The sequence below is a fragment of the Anabrus simplex genome, chromosome 7 (genome assembly GCF_040414725.1).
Source record: "Anabrus simplex isolate iqAnaSimp1 chromosome 7, ASM4041472v1, whole genome shotgun sequence".
NCBI lineage: Eukaryota > Metazoa > Arthropoda > Insecta > Orthoptera > Tettigoniidae > Anabrus > Anabrus simplex.
Genome location: NC_090271.1, coordinates 310,153,327 through 310,178,089, shown reverse-complemented (window position 1 = coordinate 310,178,089; position 24,763 = coordinate 310,153,327). Strand labels below are relative to the sequence as shown.

The 24,763-nt window shown below is 38.6% G+C and overlaps 1 protein-coding gene and 1 long non-coding RNA gene across 4 annotated transcripts in view; one reads left to right on the top strand and one right to left on the bottom strand.

The window, feature by feature from the left end:
• The window catches only part of LOC136877141 (golgin subfamily A member 7), a 64,916-nt gene that overhangs the window by 31,702 nt on the left and 8,451 nt on the right, over window positions 1–24,763 (bottom strand). For all 3 annotated transcript variants that reach the window (XM_067150952.2, XM_067150953.2, XM_067150954.2), the window contains exon 3: window positions 22,879–23,031. In XM_067150952.2, coding sequence (XP_067007053.1) covers window positions 22,879–23,031 — 153 coding nt within the window. The remainder of the gene's footprint in view (window positions 1–22,878; window positions 23,032–24,763) is intronic.
• Window positions 11,327–12,785, top strand: LOC137501500 (uncharacterized). The gene is made up of 3 exons (XR_011018579.1): window positions 11,327–11,660; window positions 11,983–12,141; window positions 12,429–12,785. It is a non-coding gene; the product is annotated as an uncharacterized lncRNA (long non-coding RNA).

Here is a 24,763-nt window from a genome sequence, read left to right as displayed (position 1 = left end):
TTCTTGCTCTACCAAACTTCTTTAAACTCATTGCACAGTTCTTTTGTTCTTCTGGTGACAAACCACTTATATGCCAAACATCCTTCAAAAGATATGTAATAGCAAAACTCTTTCTTCTGAAGATAAGACATAAGGCACAGATAGGGCTCAAAAATAAACAATAAGATCAATATCATCAGCAACTCTAAGTGAAGCATTATTACTAATTACCAGGCTATGATCCCATGCTCGACAACTGAGATTATATCACCTGTAAACAAGAATGATTTTGTAGTAACCAAGCTCCTATACACTAAGTTCTAAAAGCATCACAATTCCTTAAACTACAAACAAGGTAACAGAATACATGCACATAAACTATTTAACAAGGCTGATGCACATGTTTATTTCTGAACCTGAATCAAGCAAGTCTAACATTCAAAGCAAGACTGTGTTGATAAAGCCATATCCTCAAGAACCAAATCTTCCTGATTTTCTAGATTGGTTCAATGCCATTTGGTCACAACTCTTGAACCAAATCTTCCTGATTTTCTAGATTGGTTCAATGCCATTTGGTCACAACTCTTGCTCAAAAGAAACACTTTCCAAACTTAATTTCACTCATTTCTGTCAAGCTATGAAGGCATATCATCCTTAATGAAATAGTTTTTCCCCTGCCAGAAACCATGTACTGACTTAAAAAACTGCCATCATTAGAAATTAAATGCTAAGTTGAACAATGTCCTGCGAGCTATAAAAGGTGGAAAACTATCCTGATGATTAAGGCCTGGGTGTTGATGGCTTGAAGAATACAGTAGAACCTCGATAATTCGAAATCGGTTAATTCAAAATCCCGCCTAATTCGAAGAAGCTCTCATTCCCGGAAACATTAGATACAGTTTTGCATGTTATTTAAATTGTTTAATTTGAAATACGGACAATTCGTAATTCGAAGTACAATGTCGGCCCCATTACCGAAATTAAGACTTTTAATTTGAAACTGCCTTTACAGTTTAAAACAATAGTAAGTTATGTTACAGAGTAATTTCAAATCGAAATTTATTCGCGTCATAATAGAACGCGTGTTCCGGAACGTGGAGGGGTAGCTATCCGCACTTACACTCACTTCGGTGGGTCTACAGTGCGCTTCATGATTGCTAAGTGTAATGAAATCGGAATTCTTTTGTATTCAACCTTTTAAGGAACGCCATAATATCACGCAACAGGCAGTGAGCGGAAAAACAGAATCCGCGAACACTGGCGATGCCGACAGTTGACGATAAACGTGGCTCATAAAATAAATTCGTAGGCACCGAACAATATTGTCATTGCCGATGAAACTGCAGTGCTTTATTTTAATGCGAGCCCAAATGGTCTTATGATTTTAAAGGAGAAAGTGCCAGCCGGGGAATCGTACAAAGGTCGGGGATGGGGGTCATTGTAGTGCGTTGCAATGAACATGGAAGCAAGAAACTTTATCCCCTCGTCATAGTAAAGTTCGATAAGCCACAATGTTTTAAGGACGTTGCTCACTATCCATGCTAGTACAAAGCATCTACAAATGGAAACAGTACAGAAATCCAAAAAATAATGCATTTGCACAGGGGAACCAGCATAATTTATCCTCGTCTTCAAATTGTGTTTTTTTTTTCCTTTCGTTGCGTGACGTTATGTTGTCAGCAATTTATCCAAGTTCATTATTTGAACATTGTAAATGCACCCTGTTGGACACATTTCGGAAATAGTTCTTTCCATGGCATTTGAAAGGTTTAAACTGTGAATCGAGGTGATTGCAGGTATTAATGGGTCTTAGAACACATTGTGACGTGGCAAGTGTTTACATTTCTGAAGTACGAGAGAAGTGCCATGGCGGGAAATCGTACAAGGATAGAGTCATAGGAAAGTTCAATTTTAAGGGCATCGGGTACTTTCTGCGTAAATACAAGGCATATAAAATGCATACAGTATAGTAATCCAATAAATAAAGTACTTGCAAATGGGAGCCAGCACAATTTCTCCTCGTCTTTGAATCGTGCTTTTTTTTTTTCTCTTCCTTTCGTTGCGTAAAGTTATGTTTGCCAGTGAGATATCCAAGTGCATTATTTGAATACTGTAAATGCACCTTCTTGAATACACTTTGGAAATAGTTCTTTGTTCATGGTTTATGAAAGGTATAAACTGAATCAAGGTTAACTGCATGCAGTAACGGACCTTAGAACATTTTGTAACGCGCCAAGAGTTTGTACTTCTGAATTGCGAATTGGCGGTTAATTCAAAATCACGTAATTCGAAGTCCGATTTTCAAGTCCCAACGACTTCGAATTAACAAGGTTTTACTGTAATTCAAAAGTGCTCTTACAATGCTAAAAATGACTTTAGTAAAGTTAACACTTTCAATACTATGCCCATATTCCTGCCCGCTTTCCTGGTTGTGGACGATGCCTGTATACCATACGGGCATGATTTTCTCATGGATTTTTACGTACCTGCACATATCCGACAGGCCTCAAAGCAGTCCTCCAAGCTGAATCTCACATCACACACCTAATACCTGCCTGCCTGTCATCAATAATGATATTTTCATTCATGATAATTTTTGCCATAACGATATCACCCACACCACTCGAACATCTACTATCAGTTTCTGATAGTACAGAACAGATTCTGCTAAATGTCCAGATCTTGGGACATTGCAGCTGTCACTACGGACTCAAGACTAATAAGGAGCCTCATTATCAACCTGCAGAGTGATGCAACCCTCAAATCAAATACACTGAGTGGCTAAAAGTCATGGGAAGACACCGAATGTGATGTTAATAACAAGCTGCTCCTCCACAACCCCTCAGAATGGCAGCAATACAGCAAGGCATCAACTCTACAAGGTGTTGGAATCGTTCTGGAGGCATCTGGACCCACGTATCTTGCACTGCTACCCACAATTTGTCCTGTGTAGATGGTGCGGGATTTATGGAGTGTAAACCAGCAGCGACAGCATCCCATACATGTTCGATCGGATTAAGATCGGGGTATGTGGAGGGCCAATCCATGGTCGTAACAACACTGGAGTGCTCCTCCAACCACCTGCGTGCCACCACAGAGCGGTGTCCTGTTGAAACATGGCATCTCCATCAGGGTACTCTAGGGCAAAAAGGGATGCAGGTAATGAAATTCACATATGTAATACAGACCTATGGTGTTTCGCACATAGCGGCGACATTTACAGGCAACGCAAACCTATGGTTTTCATCACATAAGTGTAATAACCACATGGACTCGTACTATCCCGTGGTGTTCCTTACATAGTGGTTACTAATCATAGGCAAGCCAGAACCCTGGTGTCACTCATATAGTGCTACTAATCACAGGTACTGTAAAAGCCTGACCGCACGGTGCTCCTGCATGCTACTAATCACAAACCTATTTGGTAACTAACATAGTGGTACTACGCGCAAGTAATAGCGACCCATGGTGTTCCCCGCATGGTGGTACTAATCACAAGTAGTTTCATGGTTCTAATCCAATTATCCTTTGGTCACCCCTTTTAGTCACCTCTTACGACAGGCAGGGGATACTGTGGGTGTATTCTTCGTCTGCATCCCCCACCCACAGGGGGTTGTGTGTTTGATACGCCTCAAGTCCACCGGCAAGCCAGTTAGGACCCCCTATCCGCCACCTGGGCCGCGCCACGTGAGGATAACAATTACACACTAAGAAAACATTACGATTCTGGCGCTTCAGGCAAGTAAATGTAGATAATGAGCTAATTTAAAATTGGTGTGAAGTGTAACATAGTTTTATACCACTTCCTGAAGTGAGTTCTATAATACTGTTTTATACCGCTTCCTAAAAATGTGGGTATTCCCTGTGTACAGATGACGACCTGCAGCAACTCAATGCAACCCCATCGTCAAACAACGAACAGTGGGAAAGCAAATTACTTGTCGTAAACAAGGATACCAGTATCAATTGACCTAGTAGGTTAGAACCTGTATTAGTCTTTCAGAAGATGTGTCCACAATATTAGACAGATTTCGAAATATTAACGGAACTAGTGTCCATAGCTGCGTCCGATTTTTTTCGTTTGTAAAACTTATCTTCATAAATTTATATTTACAAATGTCTGCACTATTATGATAATTAAAACTCATTTTTATGCAGAAGAAAGTGATCTTTTCAAATATTCCATAAGTTGTTATAATCATAGCTTACCCTAGCATTGAAAAAATTTCAAAAACCATTAAAAATCCTGTGATTTCTGGAGGATAGCACATTCAAATATGTCTCCAATGTGTTAAAGGCGAGAGTTGCAATTCTTGGTGATACTGCTTGAAAATCAATTATAGAATCTATTATTTTTAAACTCACTACAAATCTTGTTCCAAATTGGGGACATTGATTCTAAACTCCTTGGTCAGGTATCCTATTATAAATTCTATAGCCCTGTGATTCAAAAGGTTCTTCCATCATGTTTCTCATTTCTTAACGCCCACTATTAAAATCTTTTGTTTATCTAATTCATCTGTAAAATTCTTAAGTCTTCCAATTTTACAAAGAGAATGAATATTGTGTGTTGCAATGTAGTTAATTTGTTGATGTTTAATCCTCTTAAATTTAAGTTGGTTGCAAATGCTCCGACTCATTGCTGTCTCAGTTGGCTAACCACCGAATCCGAAGTAGCCTTCTCCTGAAGCCTGATTGAACAGGACGGTGGAATTATTTTTCCTAAAAGACTTTGCCATATTGACTATCGAAGGTAATGAACCCTATTGACTATCGAAGGTAATGAACCCTAAGTGGAGCAAGCTCCGATTTCAACCACAGAGGTTATTGTGTGTTTGGTCCGCGAGAACTATTTTATTTCGCTCAAGCCCATTGGCAAGCCGGTGAGGAGCCCGCTATTTGCCACCTGGGATGCGCCATGTCGGAGTATCATGTCTCCGCCTGCTATGACACCGTAGTAAGATGATGATGATAATAATAATAATAATAATAATAATAATAATAATAATAATAATAATCATAATAATTTTTGCTTTAGGTCCCACTAACTACTTTTACAGTTTTCAGAGACACTGAGGTGCTGGAATTTTGTCACTCAGTAGTTCTTTTACATGCCAGTAAATCTACAGACATAAGGTTGACGTATTTGAGAACCTTAAAATACCACCAGACTGAGCCAGGATCGAACCTCCCAAGTTGGGGTCAGAAGGCCAGCGCCTGGACCAACTGAGCCACTTAGCCCGGCAGTAGAGAAACTAGACAATCCTGCTACCATATTCGTACTCAGCTTAATATGTTTGCAGAAGTCAACCAGTCAATATAATGGTTCAGTCCAAGCTTACGCATGTTGCCCAATCAACTCTAGTAAAAATCAGGACTTTAAGGACCACTGATCCAGCCAAGAAGGCTGTAGAAGCCATCAGGTCATTGTTTGATCCTCGGCATGCATTTAAGAACATATCTCCTACAGAACTGCTCCACTTTAAGAAGAATGCCCCATTTCTTTTTTTTAAGAGGATGGAGTCTCAAAGAGTTATTAGAAGCTCACAGCATTCACCTCACTGCCATCAAGAACCAACTGCAACAAAAAGATTATGCAAACACTGTATTCCAGAGATCCTCATGGGATTAAGGCTTGCACACTGAGACTATGCAACTGGTGAAATGTGTGTTATATCCATGTTCAAATGTGGATTCTCAAAGGTCATTTTCAAAATATAGTCTCACAGTAAGTGATAGGAGGTGATGATTCAAAGCTGCAAATGCTCACACACTGACCATGATCTATGTTCAATGATTTCACTGCATCATCATCATCATCGATTTTCCGCTCCCAGGCTGGCACTGATTTCACTACAGTATTTATTTCAATAAAACTGAGGAAGGTAACTTATATTCATTTAAAATATGTTTCAAGATGCTGCATGAAAGTGAATGTAAAATAAAAATGTGACTCCTTATAAGGGCTTTCCCATTCTTCCATAGCCACATTTAATGGTTAACCTGCTATCTTCATTTCTACTTTATATTTTACTAATTTTATGTTTTTAAAAGCACTTATTGTACAAACCTAAATGCTTTCCAATTTTACCATTTTTTTCCCTGAGAATATAAAAAACACAAAACACATTTCGATTTTTAAATCAACAAATCTCTAAAAGGACAAAAACACTTTCTAACATCTCTAGTCATAAGTTTACTAAGTTTCGTTGAAATCGCACCAGTGGTTTAGGAGGAGATGTAATACATTCATAGATTAACATTTACATACATAGTAGAAGTCCATTAATGGCGAGAATTTATAACGGCGGAAAATTTACTCGCTATAGCGGATTGTCATTATATCCGAATTTTGTATAAAAGTCGGAAAATCCCCCATACACATTAAAGTCGGTATGAAACGACAATTACTTTGTTCAAAACTTGCGTTTCCATGGATGATATCCACACTATGGCTTACTTGTTTATTTTTTTGAAATCCGACACTACGTGAAAGTGAGTGTTTAATTTCATTCTGAAAAAATTACAGTACCGTATTTCTCCGAATCCAAGACGAACCCCACGTTTTCCTTCAAAAAATTTAAATCAGGCTCAAAAAGTGCTTTGTAAAATCATTTGTTGTACAGTACGCATTTTTAGACTATTTTTAGAGACTGAATATTGGCTTTCGTTATGCCGCATTTTTTTCAGCTGCACAATTATTCTTTATTTCGGCGGGTTTAATGACCATTAACTTAAAATTGGCTTTATAATACCTAGGGACCTGAAAAAAAAAAAGCATCTATTTGTTGCAAAATTAGCATCTATTTTTTCCAAAATTAGCATCTATTTACAAAGTTAAAATAATCGCATGTTGTTATTAATTTTAACGATTCCAAGTTTGATGATGATGATGATGATGCTTGTTGTTTTCAGGGGCCTAACATCTAGGTCATCGGCCCCTGATGGTACGAAATGAGACGAAATGTAATGACAAAATAAAAATCCAAAATCCTCCACTGACCAGAATGCAAAGCGTGAGGACGAAAAATGAACGGATGGATATGAAGTTAAAAACAATCAGTGGAGCCGACCCGCAATGCCTCAGTCTCAGAAACTGACTGAAAACAATAGTAATGCTGACCAAGGGAGTGCTTCTATAGCTCAATACTGAATCGATGATGCTTGCAAGCTAAAGAGGTCCAAAATATAGGTCATCGGCCTCTCATAATGGTACTTATCGCTTGGAAAGTAGAACCATGGTATTTGACATGGTGCGGTACTAATTAAAAGTATCTTAGACTCGCGGTATTCCACACATTATGGTACTACTCAAGGTAATGAAATTCGCACATCTAATACAGACCTATGGTGTTTCACACATAGCGGCATCATTTGCAGGCAACGCAAACCTATGGTTTTCATCACATAAGTGTAATAACCACATGGACTCATACTATCCCGTGCTTTTCCTTATATAGTGGGGTACTAATCATAGGCAAGCCAGAACCCTGGTGCCACTCATACAGTGCTACTAATCACAGGTACCATAAAAGCCTGACCGCACGGTGCTCCTGATTGCTACTAATCACAAACCTATTTGGTACCTAACAGAGTGGTACTACGCGCAAGTAATAGCAACCCATGGTGATACTAATCACAAGTAGTTTCATGGTTCTAATCCAATCATCCCTTGGTCGCCCCTTTTAGTTGCCTCTTACTACAGGCAGGAGATACAGTGGGTGTATTCTTCGTCTGCATCCCCCACCCGCAGGAGGTTGTGCGTTTGGTCCGCAAGAGGTATTTTATTTCCCTCAAGTCCGCCAGCAAGCCGGTTAGGATCCCCCTATCCTCCACCTGGGAGTATCACCTCTCCCCATGCTACGCCAGCGTAGTAGGTTCGTGGATTCCAAGTTTATGAAGTGCAATTATTGTCCTTGGTTCACTCACAATATGAATTCATTGTTTAAACGAAAGCATTGTCAATACTTCGGCATGACTTTTTTTCAAATTGCACCGTCTGTCTGTAACCACCGTGTTGTTGTGAGACAACACGCGTTCGCTATCTACATTGTTCGTTGGGGTCCACAACAACTCAAGACAGTATTCAACAAATATGCTGAACTCTGTCTATACTGCAGTTAATGCAAGCATGACATCACATTTTTCACTTTCTTTCATCTCGGTTTGAATTGCATGTTTCAGAGAACAGTAACCAGACCAGATATTGTTTCGTGAGAGATCTGTTACTCGAAACAATTTGTCAAGCTCATCAGTGTTATTCAAAATTATACTTTTTGGATACAAAGCTTGAGAAATTGACACAAAATGCTTATGGTTGGGGTCTTTGGCTTTCACTGTGGCTAGCTTGCACTGTGAAGAATGAGCAGCTTTGACAAATGTCTCTCTACATGCAGCCTGCTGTAGAGGAGTGAGCTTAATCAAAGCACTATTAGCTGCCGCAGAAAAATTCCCCTCGCATATTAAGGTAAAACTGGCGTCAAGGTTATGCAGTTTGGGGTAAAGAAGATGCGAAGTAGGATACAGAAACCCTTCAAGTTCAGTAAGGAGGTCAACCAATCCAGCTGCATGATCTGTGACAAAAACCATGTGAGAGTGAAAGCCTATTCACTTCTCGGTCACTCAGATCAGTCAGGTACTTAATACCACAGTTGATGTCTTTCATGTCAGACATCTTGAAAAATGGAAGAACATCAGTAAAGTAAGCACTCAAATAGAAGACAGCCTGAAACCAGCTATTCCATCAGGTTCGGGAAAAAGCTCTGCTTCCTTTGAAGCACCATACTTCGATGTTAAGAATTGTATATAATTATATTTTTGCCTTCTTGAGTTCAAAAATGCAGACTTTACCATCGCAACCACGATTTAAATCTGCCATCACTACGACCCAACTATTGCCAACCAAGCTGATCTTATGTGCATTAAATGATCCCTTATGACCACACTTAATGTTTCATAACACCGGGTCATGTACGGGGGCACTGTCGCTAACAAACACTTTAACTGCATCATATGGTACACTATAACTGCGCAGAGCTTCTAAAACAGCACGAGAGCAGTTTGTAGCATTTCCTGCATCAAGATAGTTCACAGACACAACGTGCAGCTCTCTTTTTGATCTGGCTGGGACTTGGAATATGATGAAAAACACAACGGCCCATTCTAACTGTAGTTTCATCACAGAGTATGTTGATGTTCTTCCCCACTAGAGCCTCTGCTGTTCTTTTCTGGTGGTCTGATGCAACTTCTAGAAAGGAAGAAAGACCTCAAATTATAACAAAATAATTTAAAATTACTGGATTAATTGGGTACTGGTAAGATAGTTCGATATGGAAATCGCACTCAAATTCGGTATCCTTCAATTTTGTGCGTGGTTTCGATGTCGTAATACCTAAACCGTGCCCGATCAATGAAATCGAAACTTACCCGGCAAATATATTTCACGCAGAGTTCTCACACATGGCAGCTCTTCATTTGAAAACTCAGTAATCCAGGCTCTTAGTTCTTTGCTTTCCAGTTTTTCCAGACGTATATTTGCTTTGGCAAATCCTTCAACTGTGCGTTTCAAGAAGTTATCTCTGGAAATTTTTTGTCTTTTACAACTATCTAACTGTGTAAGCACAGAAGATTGCTTTCTTTGAGACGTACTAGCAGCAGGAATTGAACTATCGTTATCGCGTCACTTACCCACGTGTTTTTCAGATTTAACGTGTTTCACAATGCCATCCTTTTTTTTTTTTTTTTTTCCCCACCCAACTCGGCAATTACAAAACACTGTCGCTAAAGCTGTGGCATATAAACCATCCTTTGCATATTGCTGAGCCCTTTTGTGCGCCCCATAACCTAAACAATCGCTTGACTCTTCACCAGTTTCAATTTTGAACAGGAAAACAATGCTGCGTCTATCTCGTTATTTCCGTGACACTCGATTTACGTTTCTATAATAATCAATACAGATCTTATTCCCATTGTAAATATCGATTAAAGTCACAAGCAGCAATTGATTGGCTAGGCCTACTTTTTTTCATCGATTGGAATGGTCGAAAGATTTATGCATCATAGTATTTCTGACGATTTTGAGGAAATATGTTGTTTTCAGCAGTAAAATAGCACATTTTTGCAGAATTTGCACCAAAATAGCATATTCATACTACATTCGCATTTTGGGTCACAATTCACATTTTGTCGCACTTCTGTTTATGCGTAAAAATGATTTTAGTCCACATTAGAATTACTGTAGCCTTGGATTCAGTACACGATTCAAAAATTTGCATTTATCGCAAATGCGATTTTTTCAGGTCTCTAATAATACTGAAGAGAACCCATTGAAAATTTGCCGGCAATACCTATTCCATGCGTTTGTTCAACACGGTGATCTGTCAGGAAAACATTCCTGCTGTCTATAAAACTTAATTTTACTAAGAGTCAGGTACAGTAGATTCGTTATAACTCTGCCACTAAGTAGCCATGTCCTTTCTAAGAATTCGAAGGCTCGCATGTTTTGATGCTATTTTGCAGATTTGAGAAACGTTTTTGTAGAAGCTAATAGAATGTCATTCTCTCTTCACTATTTCCCGAGATACAATAATGTTCCACACAGGCACTGTACAACCAGTTGTCACGGCTAGCGATGTACAATAAAGAGGCGGTCATTTGTCAATTAATTTTGTGTGTTCGAGCGCATGCGAGGGTGAAAAGAAGCAGTGTGGTTACCGTGGTAGTTGCCAGTGGTATTCATTACTGTTAGGCCGCGAATTCAAAACAACCCTAGATTTTTCGCACAAGATTCTGAGGAAAAAACCGTCGTCCTGGATTCAGAGAAATGCGGTATCACTCCAGGGTTTTCTTCTTCAAATGGCGTCACCTAACCTAACCGCAGGCCTACATGTGTCATGAAAACATATTTGAAACGCCATGTACAGAAACGAGTTATCCTCGCTAAAAATTTACATGTGAATAGCCTTCACGAAATTTAACTACACGCGAGAAAATATCAACTATTCTCTGAAATCAGTGATGTACTCTGCCATATCTCGAGGTGTATCACATTCTTACTTAATTTCAGTATATAACATTAAAATTGAGATCATTTACTTCAGCCGTTAATTTTAACGAATTAACAACTGCTATCGGCCACGTTATTTACACATTTATTACAAAAACTTGTTATCCTCTTTCATTTCGATTTTTCTTTAGAGAACAGCAGTTGTTGGGTAATACTAATCGACTCCAACATCGCCTTTGAATGTCAATGAGAGGGCTCGCAAATGCACAGTGAGAAAACTATACCATACCAAAGATGATCGATCGCATTTTGTACCAAACGTTTCAGTTTCCTTAGGGGGCTGTCACACAGGCTCGATCGAACGACTGCGATCAACCGACTAAGAAAACAAACCTACAGAGGGCAGTGGCACCAGTCACACAGCATCGATCGTCAGCGATCAACTACGAGCGATGAAGATCGACTGGTTTGTGAAAACAAACGTGTCCGTTTTTCAGTCGCAGTCGTTCGATGATGGCGGATGCAACATAGTCATCTGTTGATGAAATCGAAACATTAATTTGCTTAGTGTATGAAAACAAAGTGGTGTATAATCCTAGACTCCCTGGATATAGTAATAGGGAGACCGTGAATTTTGTATGGCATTCTATAGCGTCGAGAACTGGGACAAAAACTGGTAAGTAATTATTATATTTTTACGATTATCTTATGAATAGTGTTATCTTAGATTATTTATTGATAAAATATATTATACGGAATAGATTGGTAAAAAAAGTTATACTAGGAGAACTCGTAATTATCATTCTTGTAACTTAATTGAAGAACTGTTTGGAAAACATAAGCAGTGCTTTCCTAACCTCCATCTCGTACCGGTACCTAATGAAATGAATAGGCCTACCATTGTTCGCTTTAATGACAAATAAGTGTAGGCCTATGCCATAAGTAGGCCTACTACATGTATATTTTCTTTGTCACAATATTCTGATTCATTGTTTCAGGAAAAAGTTGTGCCAAAACAAGGCAAATTCTGAAGGCTGGATATCGAACTTGGAGAGATAACATCCTCCCTCTCCTCCCAGGTTCTGCTGTACAGAAAACATAAAATGAGTCTACTTCAATGCTCTCAACTTTCTGGAACTCTTCATTGCTGGAAAAAGGTACAATTCTGTAATATTTATTTTTAAAAGTAGGCCTACACTACAGACCAGTATTATAGTTGTGAAAGAATGAGGGGAAGATTCAGTCTGTAGGCCATAAGTTCCACCCATCTGTTCATTAATTTATCAGATATAACTGAAAGTAATATAATATAATCCAACCTAACAATCATCTTACTAAAATAATTATTGAAAGTAACAATTTCTTAAGCAGAAGGCTTGTGTCCAGACTAAAATATAGCTCCAATTTAGAAGAATTGCATTAATATGTTGTTCATTTTTTTCAGTTCTGTAACAAACACATCTATGGAAGTGGCACCTGATGTGTGAGAGCCTTTTCACCAAGCTGAAATAGAGGAGGAGGAAGCAGAAATAATTTGTGTTGGAGGGGTCTTACTCCTACAGATCAGAAATTACTGAAGGAACTTCAACTTCAAGTCCAGTGGCTTCTGCTTCCACAAACAGCTCTGCCAGCAGTTAAAAATAAAAGAAACAGAAATGTGAAAGTGACAGTGATGTGTTAAGTGAATATTTAGAAAAGATACTGAAAACTGAAAAGAAAATGTAATCAGTGTTATTTTTAGTGTCTTTGTGATGACATGGAAAGAATGAGTGTACTAGGTCGAAGGGTTTTCAAAGTTAAAATTCAGGAACTGTTGTGTACAGTGTTAGATCAAGAAAGAATCAAGTAAAATTTATGTTCTTGAGAAATGTTCTACTTTTTTAATTAAATCAGTTTTTGTTATACTTATCTATCAATATTTATTTGAATCCTCAGTGAGTTATGTGTATTAGCACCTGATGGGAAAGAACCTTAACTCCAATTTTTTTAAATTATTAGCATTATTACAACATCTTAATTTGTATATTTTATGTGGTAGAACATGTATGGTTTACAAGGAAAGGAGTATTTTGAAATACATGTAGTAGGTCCCTTCTGTGTGTATGTAGTAAGCAGTTGTACAGCACAGGTGGTCTGAAACCAGACCGGCGTATTGATAGTTCTGTCCAAGAGCTGACTTCCTTCTTTTGGTACCTATACTGTTGATCACAACTGCAAACTCATTGCATTAGGTATGTACAGCACAGGTGGTCTGAAACCAGACCAGTGTAAAGACATGAGTAGTTTTGTCCAGGAGCTAACTGTCTTCTTACAGAATACTGTTGAACACAACTGCAAGCTCATTGCATTGGGTTTACTGCATCTATATTCAATGTTGCCTACTATACTGCCATCCTGGAAGAATACACATCCTAAATACCTATTTGAAATTATCTACCTGTTCCAATTTTGTATTCTCAACCTGACATTCATTTCTACTACTCTTCCCTGCTGCCATCACTTTAGAATTGAAACGACTAATTTTCATGTCATATTCATTGCATCCTTTTTAAAGTTGCAAGATATTAGATTGCACAGTTTCAATAGACCAAGTCGTTTGCATAGGACAAAATTCTTACTAGAGTTATACCTGACAGAATCCCTCCCTGCCACCTTATACCTTTGTAACTTAGGTAGCCTTTATCTCCTCATTCCAAGTACTCTCCTGCCATTGGTACCTGTCTGCACCAGCAATCGCTACTTTCATGTCTGTTACCGTACTTATAATTTATTAATAACATATAGGCCTACAGGGGGCATCAAGGTAGACCGATTATTTTATTTCTTGTGCTGTATATCCATATAAACAATGAAAAACAAAGATGAAAAATGCATTTGTAACTATTTTGACAGGTGTTTCTACCAAAGTTTTGTAGATTTTAATCTACAACATAAAAAAACTGTATTTTGTGGGATGTGATATTAAGGGGATATGATGGCAGAACATGTACATATTTATAAAAAGTATATCCATATGACAGTTACATGCTTGTAATAAAAGGTTGAGTAGATTAATTACCCTGTAAGTCAATCCAAGATCTTAAAAGACCCATACACCCTACTCTGTCAAACATTAATTTATATAATTGGTATTTACAAACAGTTTTGACAGGCAATGTAAGATATAGCAAAATTAAATCATTTACCACCTGAGCAACAGGCCTAAATAACATTTTACTGTAGATGGCAATAGTATTTAGTTGTTAGAAAGGCACACTCTTCACTTCTAAAAATAGAAGGCAAGGTGCTTGTTATTAGCACCTATTATTTTTTGCAGTGTTTGGTTCTCATTTTGGGTTAAATTGAAGGCAAAGTTTTCATTTTCCTTGAACTGATTCATAAGGAAAGTATTTCAGGATGAATAGATAGGCTTGGTAGTGTTCATATCAGTAAAGAAGTTACATATGAACAATACACAGAAAGGCAAAATCAACATTGAGGTAAGAAAGAGAGTCCTACCAGACCTTTGCGGAAAAAGTTGTTACTCTGTACCAAGGAGTTTACCAGTAACTTGGATGGAAGTGCAGGATTTATATTAATTGGTTTATTATTGTCAAGTGAGCAATTAGAGCAGCTTGCCAGTGCGAAGTTTGGGGGGACAGTACTTTATGCTTAGTGATGAGGGTAATAAACAAGACCTTGTGTGTAATTTACATGTAGTTGTGACAAGTATCAGTCTATTACACTGCCAACTTATTAGAACAATATTCCAGAAGCTTTTCCTATAGTTATTAAGCTAGTGTAGAGCACTAGCCTCACCTGAACTCCTCAAGAAATGTACACATATGTGAATACACAGAACCCCAAAGAGAATTTACTTTGGAAGAGATGTCCATAGACAACCTTTCTTCACAGCCATTTGGTAAAATTAGCTGCTTTTGAAGCTGCTGTAGTCTTCAATGAGCCGTGCGCGTAGAGGCGCGCGGCTGTGAGCTTGCATCCGGGAGATAGTAGGTTCGAATCCCACTATCGGCAGCCCTGAAGATGGTTTTCCGTGGTTTCCCATTTTCACACCAGGCAAATGCTGGGGCTGTACCTTAATTAAGGCCACGGCCGCTTCCTTCAAACTCCTAGGCCTTTCCTCTCCCATCGTCGCCATAAGACCTATCTGTGTCGGTGCGACGTAAAGCCCCTAGCAAAAAAAAAAAAGTCTTCAATGATATAAATTAAGACAGGATTGTCATTCTTGCAACGTTTGGATATGGACCTGGATTATTTGCACAAAACACAGTAGGCCTACAGAAATTCAGCAACATGCTTGTCATGAAAGCAATATGATACTATTCTGAACATGGCACAATAACAAAGAAGAGGAGAGGCAACAAGAGATTTGCAGAGGATCATGAGGGAGAGAAACAGTGTAAGGAACTCCAATACTTTTATCATTTTCACAATATTCAGAGCATATGTGCATTTTTTTTTTCTTTCAAAATTATTTACAGGATTGTAATGAAACTTGACACATTATTTCTACATTAGGTAATGTAAATTTTGACTGGAAGCATTTCTTCATATGCCTATTGTTTTGGTAGGTGGGATCTCACCAAGTGGTATGGAAAAAAAAAGCTGTTAACCTCCATCTAATAAACACCTCAAAATATCATTTGAAAAGACAATAACTATGCTCCAAGATCCAGCATCATTAAAACAAATAAGCATAAATGGTATTAGTCTTATATTTGAAGTACAATGAGCCACTGTTGTGAGGCTTTTGTTGGAACTTTCACCCTGTCAAGAATTCTGGCTGTAGTGCTCTATGAATGGCATCACATATAATAGGAACAAATCCACTGATGTATTGTGAGCAATCCTAAATCTGTATGAGTCACCAATGTCCAGAAACCTGTAGGCCTAAATAAATATATTTCCACTGGTCATTGTAGCACCTTCAAATTATGAATTCAAATTGATGTAGGCTACATAACCGTTTTCAGTCCTTTTTTATCAATACTTTGTTAGAATCCTACAGAATGCAAAGAAATGTACCTGCCACTAATCCTTTATTTGATATATTTTGCCACGGACATACAGTAGTTGTTTCGGAGGTGAACATCACTTCTGACTTTAAACCTAAAAAATCGTTGTGAATATTGAATTTAACGATAGTGTCAGCCTTTCCTCAGAACTTATACTTTTCCTGTAATTTGTTTGCCTGATATTTATTAGTGACTACATTTTTTCCTCTAATTCCTTATACCGTAATTATTGATGAACATTCGGTACTAGTTCCTGAATTTTTCTTCGTCATTCCACAACGAAGGCACACTTTGGTGGAATTCTCCATGGCTCTTTACCTTGTCCACTGCGATCGTCTGGTTCTTTCCTTTCTCCTAATATATTCATAGGTTAGAATCATATTTCCACCCGAATTATCGCTTTCACAACACACTCTTTTTCTCCCGTGAATATGAATACGTCTGCAGCCTGTACGGTACTGGGCGGGAATATCAGCTGTTTCCGTGCAGTCGATCCCTCTCGATCGATGAGCAGTGTGACAAGGTAAATGAATTTAGTCGTTAGTACTCGATGCCAGTTGGTCGCTCTTGATCGTTCGATGCCCTGTGTGACAGCGGGCTTATTCAACAGAGTCACCTAACCTAATTTAACTGCACTATACATACGATGAAAACATACTTCAAGCGCCACTAGAGAAATGATAACCTTCTCGCTATAAATTTACATGATAATAACCTTTCCGTAATTTAACCAGATGCGAGAAAATAACTAACCTCTGAAATCAATAATGCACTCTACCATACCTCGAGGTGTATCCCATTTTTACTTAATTGCAGTATTTAGGATTAAAATTAAGCGATCACTTAGTCAGCCTTTATTTTGAACGAGTTAAGAACTGTTATCGGACATATTATTTATGCATTTATTACGAAAATATCCTCTCATTTTGAATTTTCTTTACGGAACAGCAGTCGATGGGTATTACTAATGGACTCCGACATCGCCTTCGAATATCAACGAGAGAACTCGCTAGTGGACATAGCGAGGAAACGATATCGAAAATAATCAATTGCATGCAACATAATCGCTGGGGTGCATACATATCGGTAACGGAAAAAAGCGTGTGCGCTTAATCACTCGTAATAACGGATGAGTCAGTAATAGGGCCCTCGCTGTAACCAAAGGATAATACACAGTTTAATACAGGAATTTTGAACGGACAGCAAAACATTGTCAGTAAACTTGCAGCAAATGCTTAAGTTTCAAGCTAGAGACTTCTGGTTTCAAGAAAATTATCACTATATTATGTACTGTCAACAAAATAACCAAAAAAATATTTTTTTTTTTTGACTTAAGGTATCATTTTTAGGTGACTGTCGCACATACAACATTAACTTTGTCCAAATATCTTCACCTTACAACTTCTGTTGCTTGAGGATGCTAATGAAGGTTGCTTGGTTAGCTAAATGCAATCACAAGGAGAAGAGCATAATGATTATGTGGCTTCCGATATGAAGTATGTCTTGAGGTGCAACCAACAGCTCGTGCTGCAGAGAGACAGAAAGATGTGGGTAATGGGGTAAGAGTGACAACTGCGCTTGGAGTGTTGATAGGCTAATCAATCTAATCTTAAAACATAATCATGGGACATACCGCTTGCAGGATTTGAATAGCACCTATCTTGCTTTGATGAAGGTTACTATTACAGGAAAGACTGTGTGTACATATGCCTGAGAATGTCAATTTGAATTCTAATGTCGAGGAATATTCCACAGGGCACAATACGGGAATCTGTTAAGTGTGAATGAGGAAAACACTCGTGGGAGAAAACTATTCAGAATGGTCACCAAATCAGTTTTGAGGATCAGAACGCTGATTAGTAATACTCAACACCTCAGTCCATGACAAAGAGTGTAATACTCAACACCTCAGTCCACGACACAGAGTACATCAAATTGCCGATTCTTTTAAAGAACTGCATATAATAGAATTAAAGTTTGGGTGTGCCAGTACAGCTTCAACACTTACATTCGATCAAGTACTTCTGGCTCTGCATAAGGATGATGCCTTGTTTCAAATAAGAAAGTTAGTGGATACATACAGACACTGCAGATTAACAGTCAATAGGGATAGAACAGAATGTTTAGCTGTTGAAATTGAGCAGGGTGAGATTTTGAATTTTGAGTTCGGCCAGACGAGAAATGTGGATGTATTCAAGTACTTGGATTCACTAATGGATAAGACTGGCCAATGTGATGTGCATACCGTACAATCCTGAATACCACCCGCCACCGAATAAGACCCGCACCCTAAATTTGAGACTGCAAAATATGGAAAGAAAAAAATATTTTAAATTCAATTTTCTTCAAATATACCACAAATATAAATTCAAACAGCTTACAATTAATAAAATCATCACAAAAATCGTAAATAAAATAGGCCCAATACTCAGATCTTTCACAATTCACCATCACCTGAAGTTTCACCATAGGAACTTTCGTCGCTGGCATCTTTCCACAAATAGTCGTCCTTACTACCGTCCACTGAATTTGAAATTCCACATTTCTTAAAGCTTTTGCACACTAGATCATTGGGAATGGGCGCCCATGCGGTCTTGATCCAGCTGCATATTAGTCCCACTTCAGGCCTCTTCACTCGTCCGGTTGGTGTCAACGCGTGATCACCATCAGATATCCATTTGGTGTACAACTGTTGCATTGCAGTTTTGAAAGGCCGGTTCACGCATATATCCAACGGCTGTAGAATAGATGTGAGTAGTCCGGAAATTATCGCAAGATCGGTTTTTCCTTTCCTCATATCTTTAACGGCGTCAGTTGCATGTCCTCGGTACACAAGCATGTTTCATTTTTGTAACAGCTCCCGGGCGACATTGCCAAACGCACTTCACCAAGTCCTCAACTAACGCACCGTCCATCCAGCCGGACTCATGTGTTCTAACAATAACACCGGACGGCAAGTTTCCTTTTGGATGTGTTTTCCTTTTCAGAACCACATATGGAGGGAGTTTGGTTCCATCCGCTAATACGCACAACATTACCGTGCATCGCTGCATTTCGTTACCACCTATTCTGATGGTTACACTTTCAGAACACTTTGTATCCACTGTATTTTCCAATGGCATTTTTAAGTAGTGTCTGGTCAGCATTCCCAATTGGCAACAAATAAGAATTTTTCTTCCTCAAATGAATAATGTCATGCTGAAAGGCCATTAATTATTCTTCATAAACCCCAGGGAGACGTGAAATAGACGTACGTCTCTGAATGCACAATCCCTTTCTCCGATAAAGTTTCGGATCCATCCGCGGCTTACAGTAAAACCCTGTGTTTTGAGTTCTTTTGAGATCTCTAGTGCTTTCAATTGGCACATTTCACTAGAAACACCATATCCTAACTCACGTTTTTCTATCACAAATATGTGGAGTCGTTCTTCAATTTTCAAAAACACTGCACTCCGCCTGCAGAACGCTCTGCGATCGCAGTCACTTTTTAGAAGTTTTTCCTTCTTAAGCCAATCACGAATACACAATTCATCAATAGCGTACTTTCTGCCAACGGCACGATTTCTGTATATTTCATTTTCACTTACAACTTTAAGTTTCTCAAGCAAAGTAAATGACCGCAGACGCCGTTTTGAATCCATGGCTTACTATCGAGACAGTATTTCCATGGGACAGATACGGAACTTGAATGTGAGCGAGGTAGAATTCCGTAACCAACAGTCTCGACTCTCGCAAAGTGATATCCCGCGAGATCACATATTCGCGCACCCAGCATGCCAGCAACACTTGTGAAACAAATGACGGTCAAGCATCCGCAGCAGCGGCTTTGATATTTACCGCATATTTACTCATATTCTTTGATTTACCGTATTTCATTACCTTACATTTCGGTTTTACATGCCACTGTAACCGTACTGAGAAAAAAAATCGATCTTGTTTTCTAGTACCAATATAAATGGTCCGTTATTGGACATTATAAATTTTCCAGCTAACTCATTCCTGGTTGCCAGCGTTTTGCCCTCGTGTGCTAGGTTGGGCTCATCAGTTGGTACCTAGCACGCCTACCAAGACGCTGGCTAGTGCATACCGGTATGCAGATATCAGGTACCAACTGATGAGCCCAACCTAGCACACGAGGGCAAAATGCTGGCAACCAGGAAATAGTTAGCTGGAAAATTTATACTGTCCAATAACGGACCATTTACAGTAAAACCTTGTTAATTCAAAGTCGTCGGGACTCAAAAATCAGACTTCGAATTACGTGATTTTGAATTAACCGCTAATTCGCAATTCAGAAGTACCAACACTTGCCGCGTTACAGAATATTCTAAGGCCCGTTACTGAATGCAGTTAACCTTGATTCACAGTTTATACCTTTCAAATGCCATGAAAAAAGAACTATTTCCAAAATGTATCCAATAAGGTGCATTTACAGTATTCAAATAATGCACTTGGGTATCTCACGAGCAAACATAACCTCACGCAGCGAAAGAAAGAAAGAAAGAAAGAAAGGAAGAAAGAAAGAAAGAAAGCATGATTCAAAGACGATGAGAAATCTATGCTGGCTCCCATGTGAAAGTGCTTTATTCATTGGATTACTATACTGTATGCATTTTAGATGCCTTGTATTTACACAGAAAGTACCCGATGCCCTTAAAATCGAACTTTCCTATCTCTATCCTTGTACGATTTCCCGCCATGGCAATCCTCTCGTACTTGAGAAATGTGAACACCTGCCGCGTCACAAAGTATCCTAAGACCCATTAATACATGCAATCACCTCGATTCACAGTTTAAACCTTTCAAGTGCCATGGAAAAAATCTATTTCTGAAATGTATGAAACGAGGTGCATTTACAATGTTCAAATAATGCACTTGGATAAATCACTGACAAACATAACCTCACGCAACGAAAGGAAAAAAATCAAAGACGAGGATAAATTATGCTGGTTCCCCTGTGCAAATGCATTATTTTTTGGATTTCTGTACTTTATGCATTTGTAGATGCTTTGTACTGCCATGGAAAGTGCCCAACGCCCTCAAAACATTGTGGCTTATCGAACTTTACTATGACGAGGGGATAAAGTTTCTTGCTTCCATGTGCATTGCAACGCCCTACAATGACCCCCATCCCCCACCCTTGTATGATTCTTCGGCTGGCACTTTCTCCTTTAAAACCATAAGACCGTTTGGGCTCGCAATTAAAATAAAGCAATGCAGTTTCATCGGCAATGACAATATTGTTCGGTGCCTACGAATTTTATTATATGAGTCACGTTTTATTGTCAACTGTCGGCATCGCCAGTGTTCTGTTTTTCCGCACACTGGCTGTTGCGTGATATTTCGGCGTTCCTTAAAAGGTTGAATACAAAAGAATTCCGATTTCATTTAACTTAGCAACCATGAAGAGCGCTGTAGACCCACCGAAGTGAGTGTAAGTGCGGAAAGCTACCCCTCCACGTTCCGGAATACGCGTTCTATTATGACGCGGATGAATTTCAAGTTGAAATTACTCTATGACATACTATTGTTTTAAAATGTAAAGGCAGTTTCGAATTAAAAGTCTGGATTTCAGTAATGGGGCCGACATTGTACTTCAAATTACGAATTATCCGCATTTCGAATTAAACAATTTAAATAACATGCAAAACTGTATCTCATGTTTCTGGGAACGAGAGCTTCTTTGAATTAGGCGGGATTTTGAATTAACCGATTTCTAATTATCGAGGTTCTACTGTATATTCGTATTATAAATTTACTCATTCGGGACAAATATTTCAAATTCCCTATGGGAATCAACATCTATATCATCTTATTTTCCCGAACGCAACTAAAACAAAATAAGACCTGAATGTCTGTTTACATGTGGTATAGTGAGTATGGTAACCGTATTCAAATCTATTTTAATACTCCATGTAAACGTAGTAAATATTTATGAGAATGAACGGCTTGAATAAAACCCAAGATTTAGAACCAATACTTCGGGGAAAAAAGTGCAGGTGGTATTCGGGATTATATGGCATATTCCACAGGATAACTCAACCTATAGTATTGTAAGCCATAGTGTTAAGCACTGGAAATACTTAAGTTGTGTGTGAATTTGTACATGATGATGCTAGATTTAGAATGTTAAACTAGTAGTATTTCTTGTAATATTTTCTTTCCATGGAATTGCTTGTTGTATTCTTCTTGTTATGTTTTAACTTTATTTTATTATCACACTACTGTAAGTGATCATTGCCACCAGGATATTTCCCAATTGCCATATATTTGTTAATAATAAAAAGTCAAGCAAGGGTAGCTATTAGTTCTTTAAATTGAGTCTTTTGGAATTGGCATATATCCACACTAACAAAGAAAGTGGTGCAGCCTGTTGTGCTTGAAAGCATTCTGATGTATGGCTCAGAGGGTTGGACAATGAACAACAGACAAAGGGGTAAGACTGAGGCAGTGGAAATGGGCGTGCTACAACAGAGCACGACAGCTACCCGCTTGGATTGGCTAAGGAATGCATAGGTAAGAATAGCAATGGATGCAGAAAAAATTATTATAGGTCGGATGGATGCTCGAGTGCTGAGATGGTATGGACATGTTTGATGATGGAGGAAAAGCGATGGCCACAGTGTTTGCACAACGGATCTCCTCCAGGGAGATGTCGAAGAAGATCCAGGGCAAAGTGGGTGGGAACAACAATTAAAAACATAGAAAGAGAAGTCTATCTGAAGAAGACTGGCAGGATAAGATTATGTGGCATCTGAGAACAACCAAGTGCTGAAAAGTGGAAATGCTTGTAGAAGTAATTAAAAATATGCTTCCAAGACTGATAACAAAAATGAAAACCTGGAACACAATTACATAGATCAAATTCTTATATCTCACCTTCTCATAGTGTGTTTCAGTACAGATATATACAAGGTAAGCAGTTAGACACGCCAAACATCCTTTGCAATACGTTGAACAGCCAGCCTTCTCTGCCTCTGCATATATGGCATTCAGTTGATTAACTGTGTACTCAAATGACTGACGGTCAATCTGCAACAATCCATGTAAAAAATTATGAATTTCAGTCATGTAAATATGTCACAAACTTAACATAATTGAAGATGAAAAAAAGAAAATGAAGTGGATCAATCATACAAATTAATTTCATTGATTATTTAAAATATATCTTCATCTGTGGTGAAGCAATTCCAGACTGTGCAACAATTTGTACGGAACTGAAAAAGAAGAACTGACTTTTTAATATTAATTGTTATAATATACTGTCATTTCCTTATTTCACTGACTTCAAATCTGGTACCGTATAATAACTGCACCCTTAAATATTATAAGGCACAAACATATTTCAATAAAACAATAGGCAGAGATTGACTCATAATACTTGCATAATGGAGCTTCAATATACTGATGACAATGCAACACCTGTCTATACACCTGAGGAGCTTCAAACATCCATCAACCGTTTTAATTAAGCTTATGAACGATTTGGACTGACCAACAATAAGACTAAAGTATTTGCACAGCCGGCACCAGGTGGTTTTATGAACACTCTCCCACCCTATTACATCTCGATTGGCCTGCAGAATCACCTCATTTGAACCCCATTGAAAATCTGTGGGACATGTTGGAAAAGCGGGTAAAACGCAGACATCAGCATCCCTGTAATTTGGTAGAATTGTGGGATTAATTCCTCAGCGAGTGGCTTAACCTGAACTAAATGTCACTATAGTAGGAAAACCTCTTGAACAGGTAGACCAATTCACTTACCTTGATAGTATTCTAATGACATGCTGCAACTCAGAAAAGGATATGGATTATACAGTATTTGAACTTGTAAGAAGAGAAAAGAAGGAGACTACACAAAACAGGTTAAAGGGAAAAATGGAAACAGAATCTGACTTGTTTCGTTGCCACGTGTGGCAATTCACTGCTTGTAGAAACTGTGAAACACCAACAAATCCAACAACTTCACGCACCACACGGCCATGATCACGGCCAAATACGATTGCCCGTTTTTAACGCTCTGTCACATCCTTACATCCACCCATGTTGACGTACACTGTCCGCTTGAAACATCAATATCTCATTGATCGCTACTGTCTTATGGTCATGTAGAGGCAGCGCACATGCGATTGAGCATGGGGCTCATTCCCTGCGCCATCTATACAGGTTTAACAGTCCATCTGTGCATGCGTGCCATAGGGTGACTAATTCTTTGTCCAGTGAGCTTACAACCAAAAGAAATAAGAAAAAGATGGCAGGATTTCTTCGATGAACTCCTCAATGTGACAACGGGTGTTGATGAGACGATAAAGTGTGAGGAGGCAAAACATCCAAGAGTAAAATCACAATGGAAGAAGTGGAAACTACTGTCAAAAAATGAAAGTGGGAAAAGCAGCAGGTCTGGATGAACTGGGTACGAAAATGATATAAGCAGCAGGACCCATCGGTCTACAATGGCCATATAGGCTGTTGAGGCCTTCACAACCGGCGTTATAACAAATGTCTGTATAAACCAGGCTTTTCAGTGAAATGTCGTGCTCCTGGACCACGGCCTACAAGCCTGAAAAATACAGACAATGTGTACGCTATTTAGATGCATTTGGAAACAAGAAAGTCGGTACCAAATGACTGGAGTAAAGGAGTAATAATACCTATATGGCGAAAAGAAGATATGTGATAATTGAGGAATCACACTCATATCTCCAGTAAAGAATATATTTGAAAGGGTACTAGAAATAATAATGTGAAGAAAGTTGGAAGG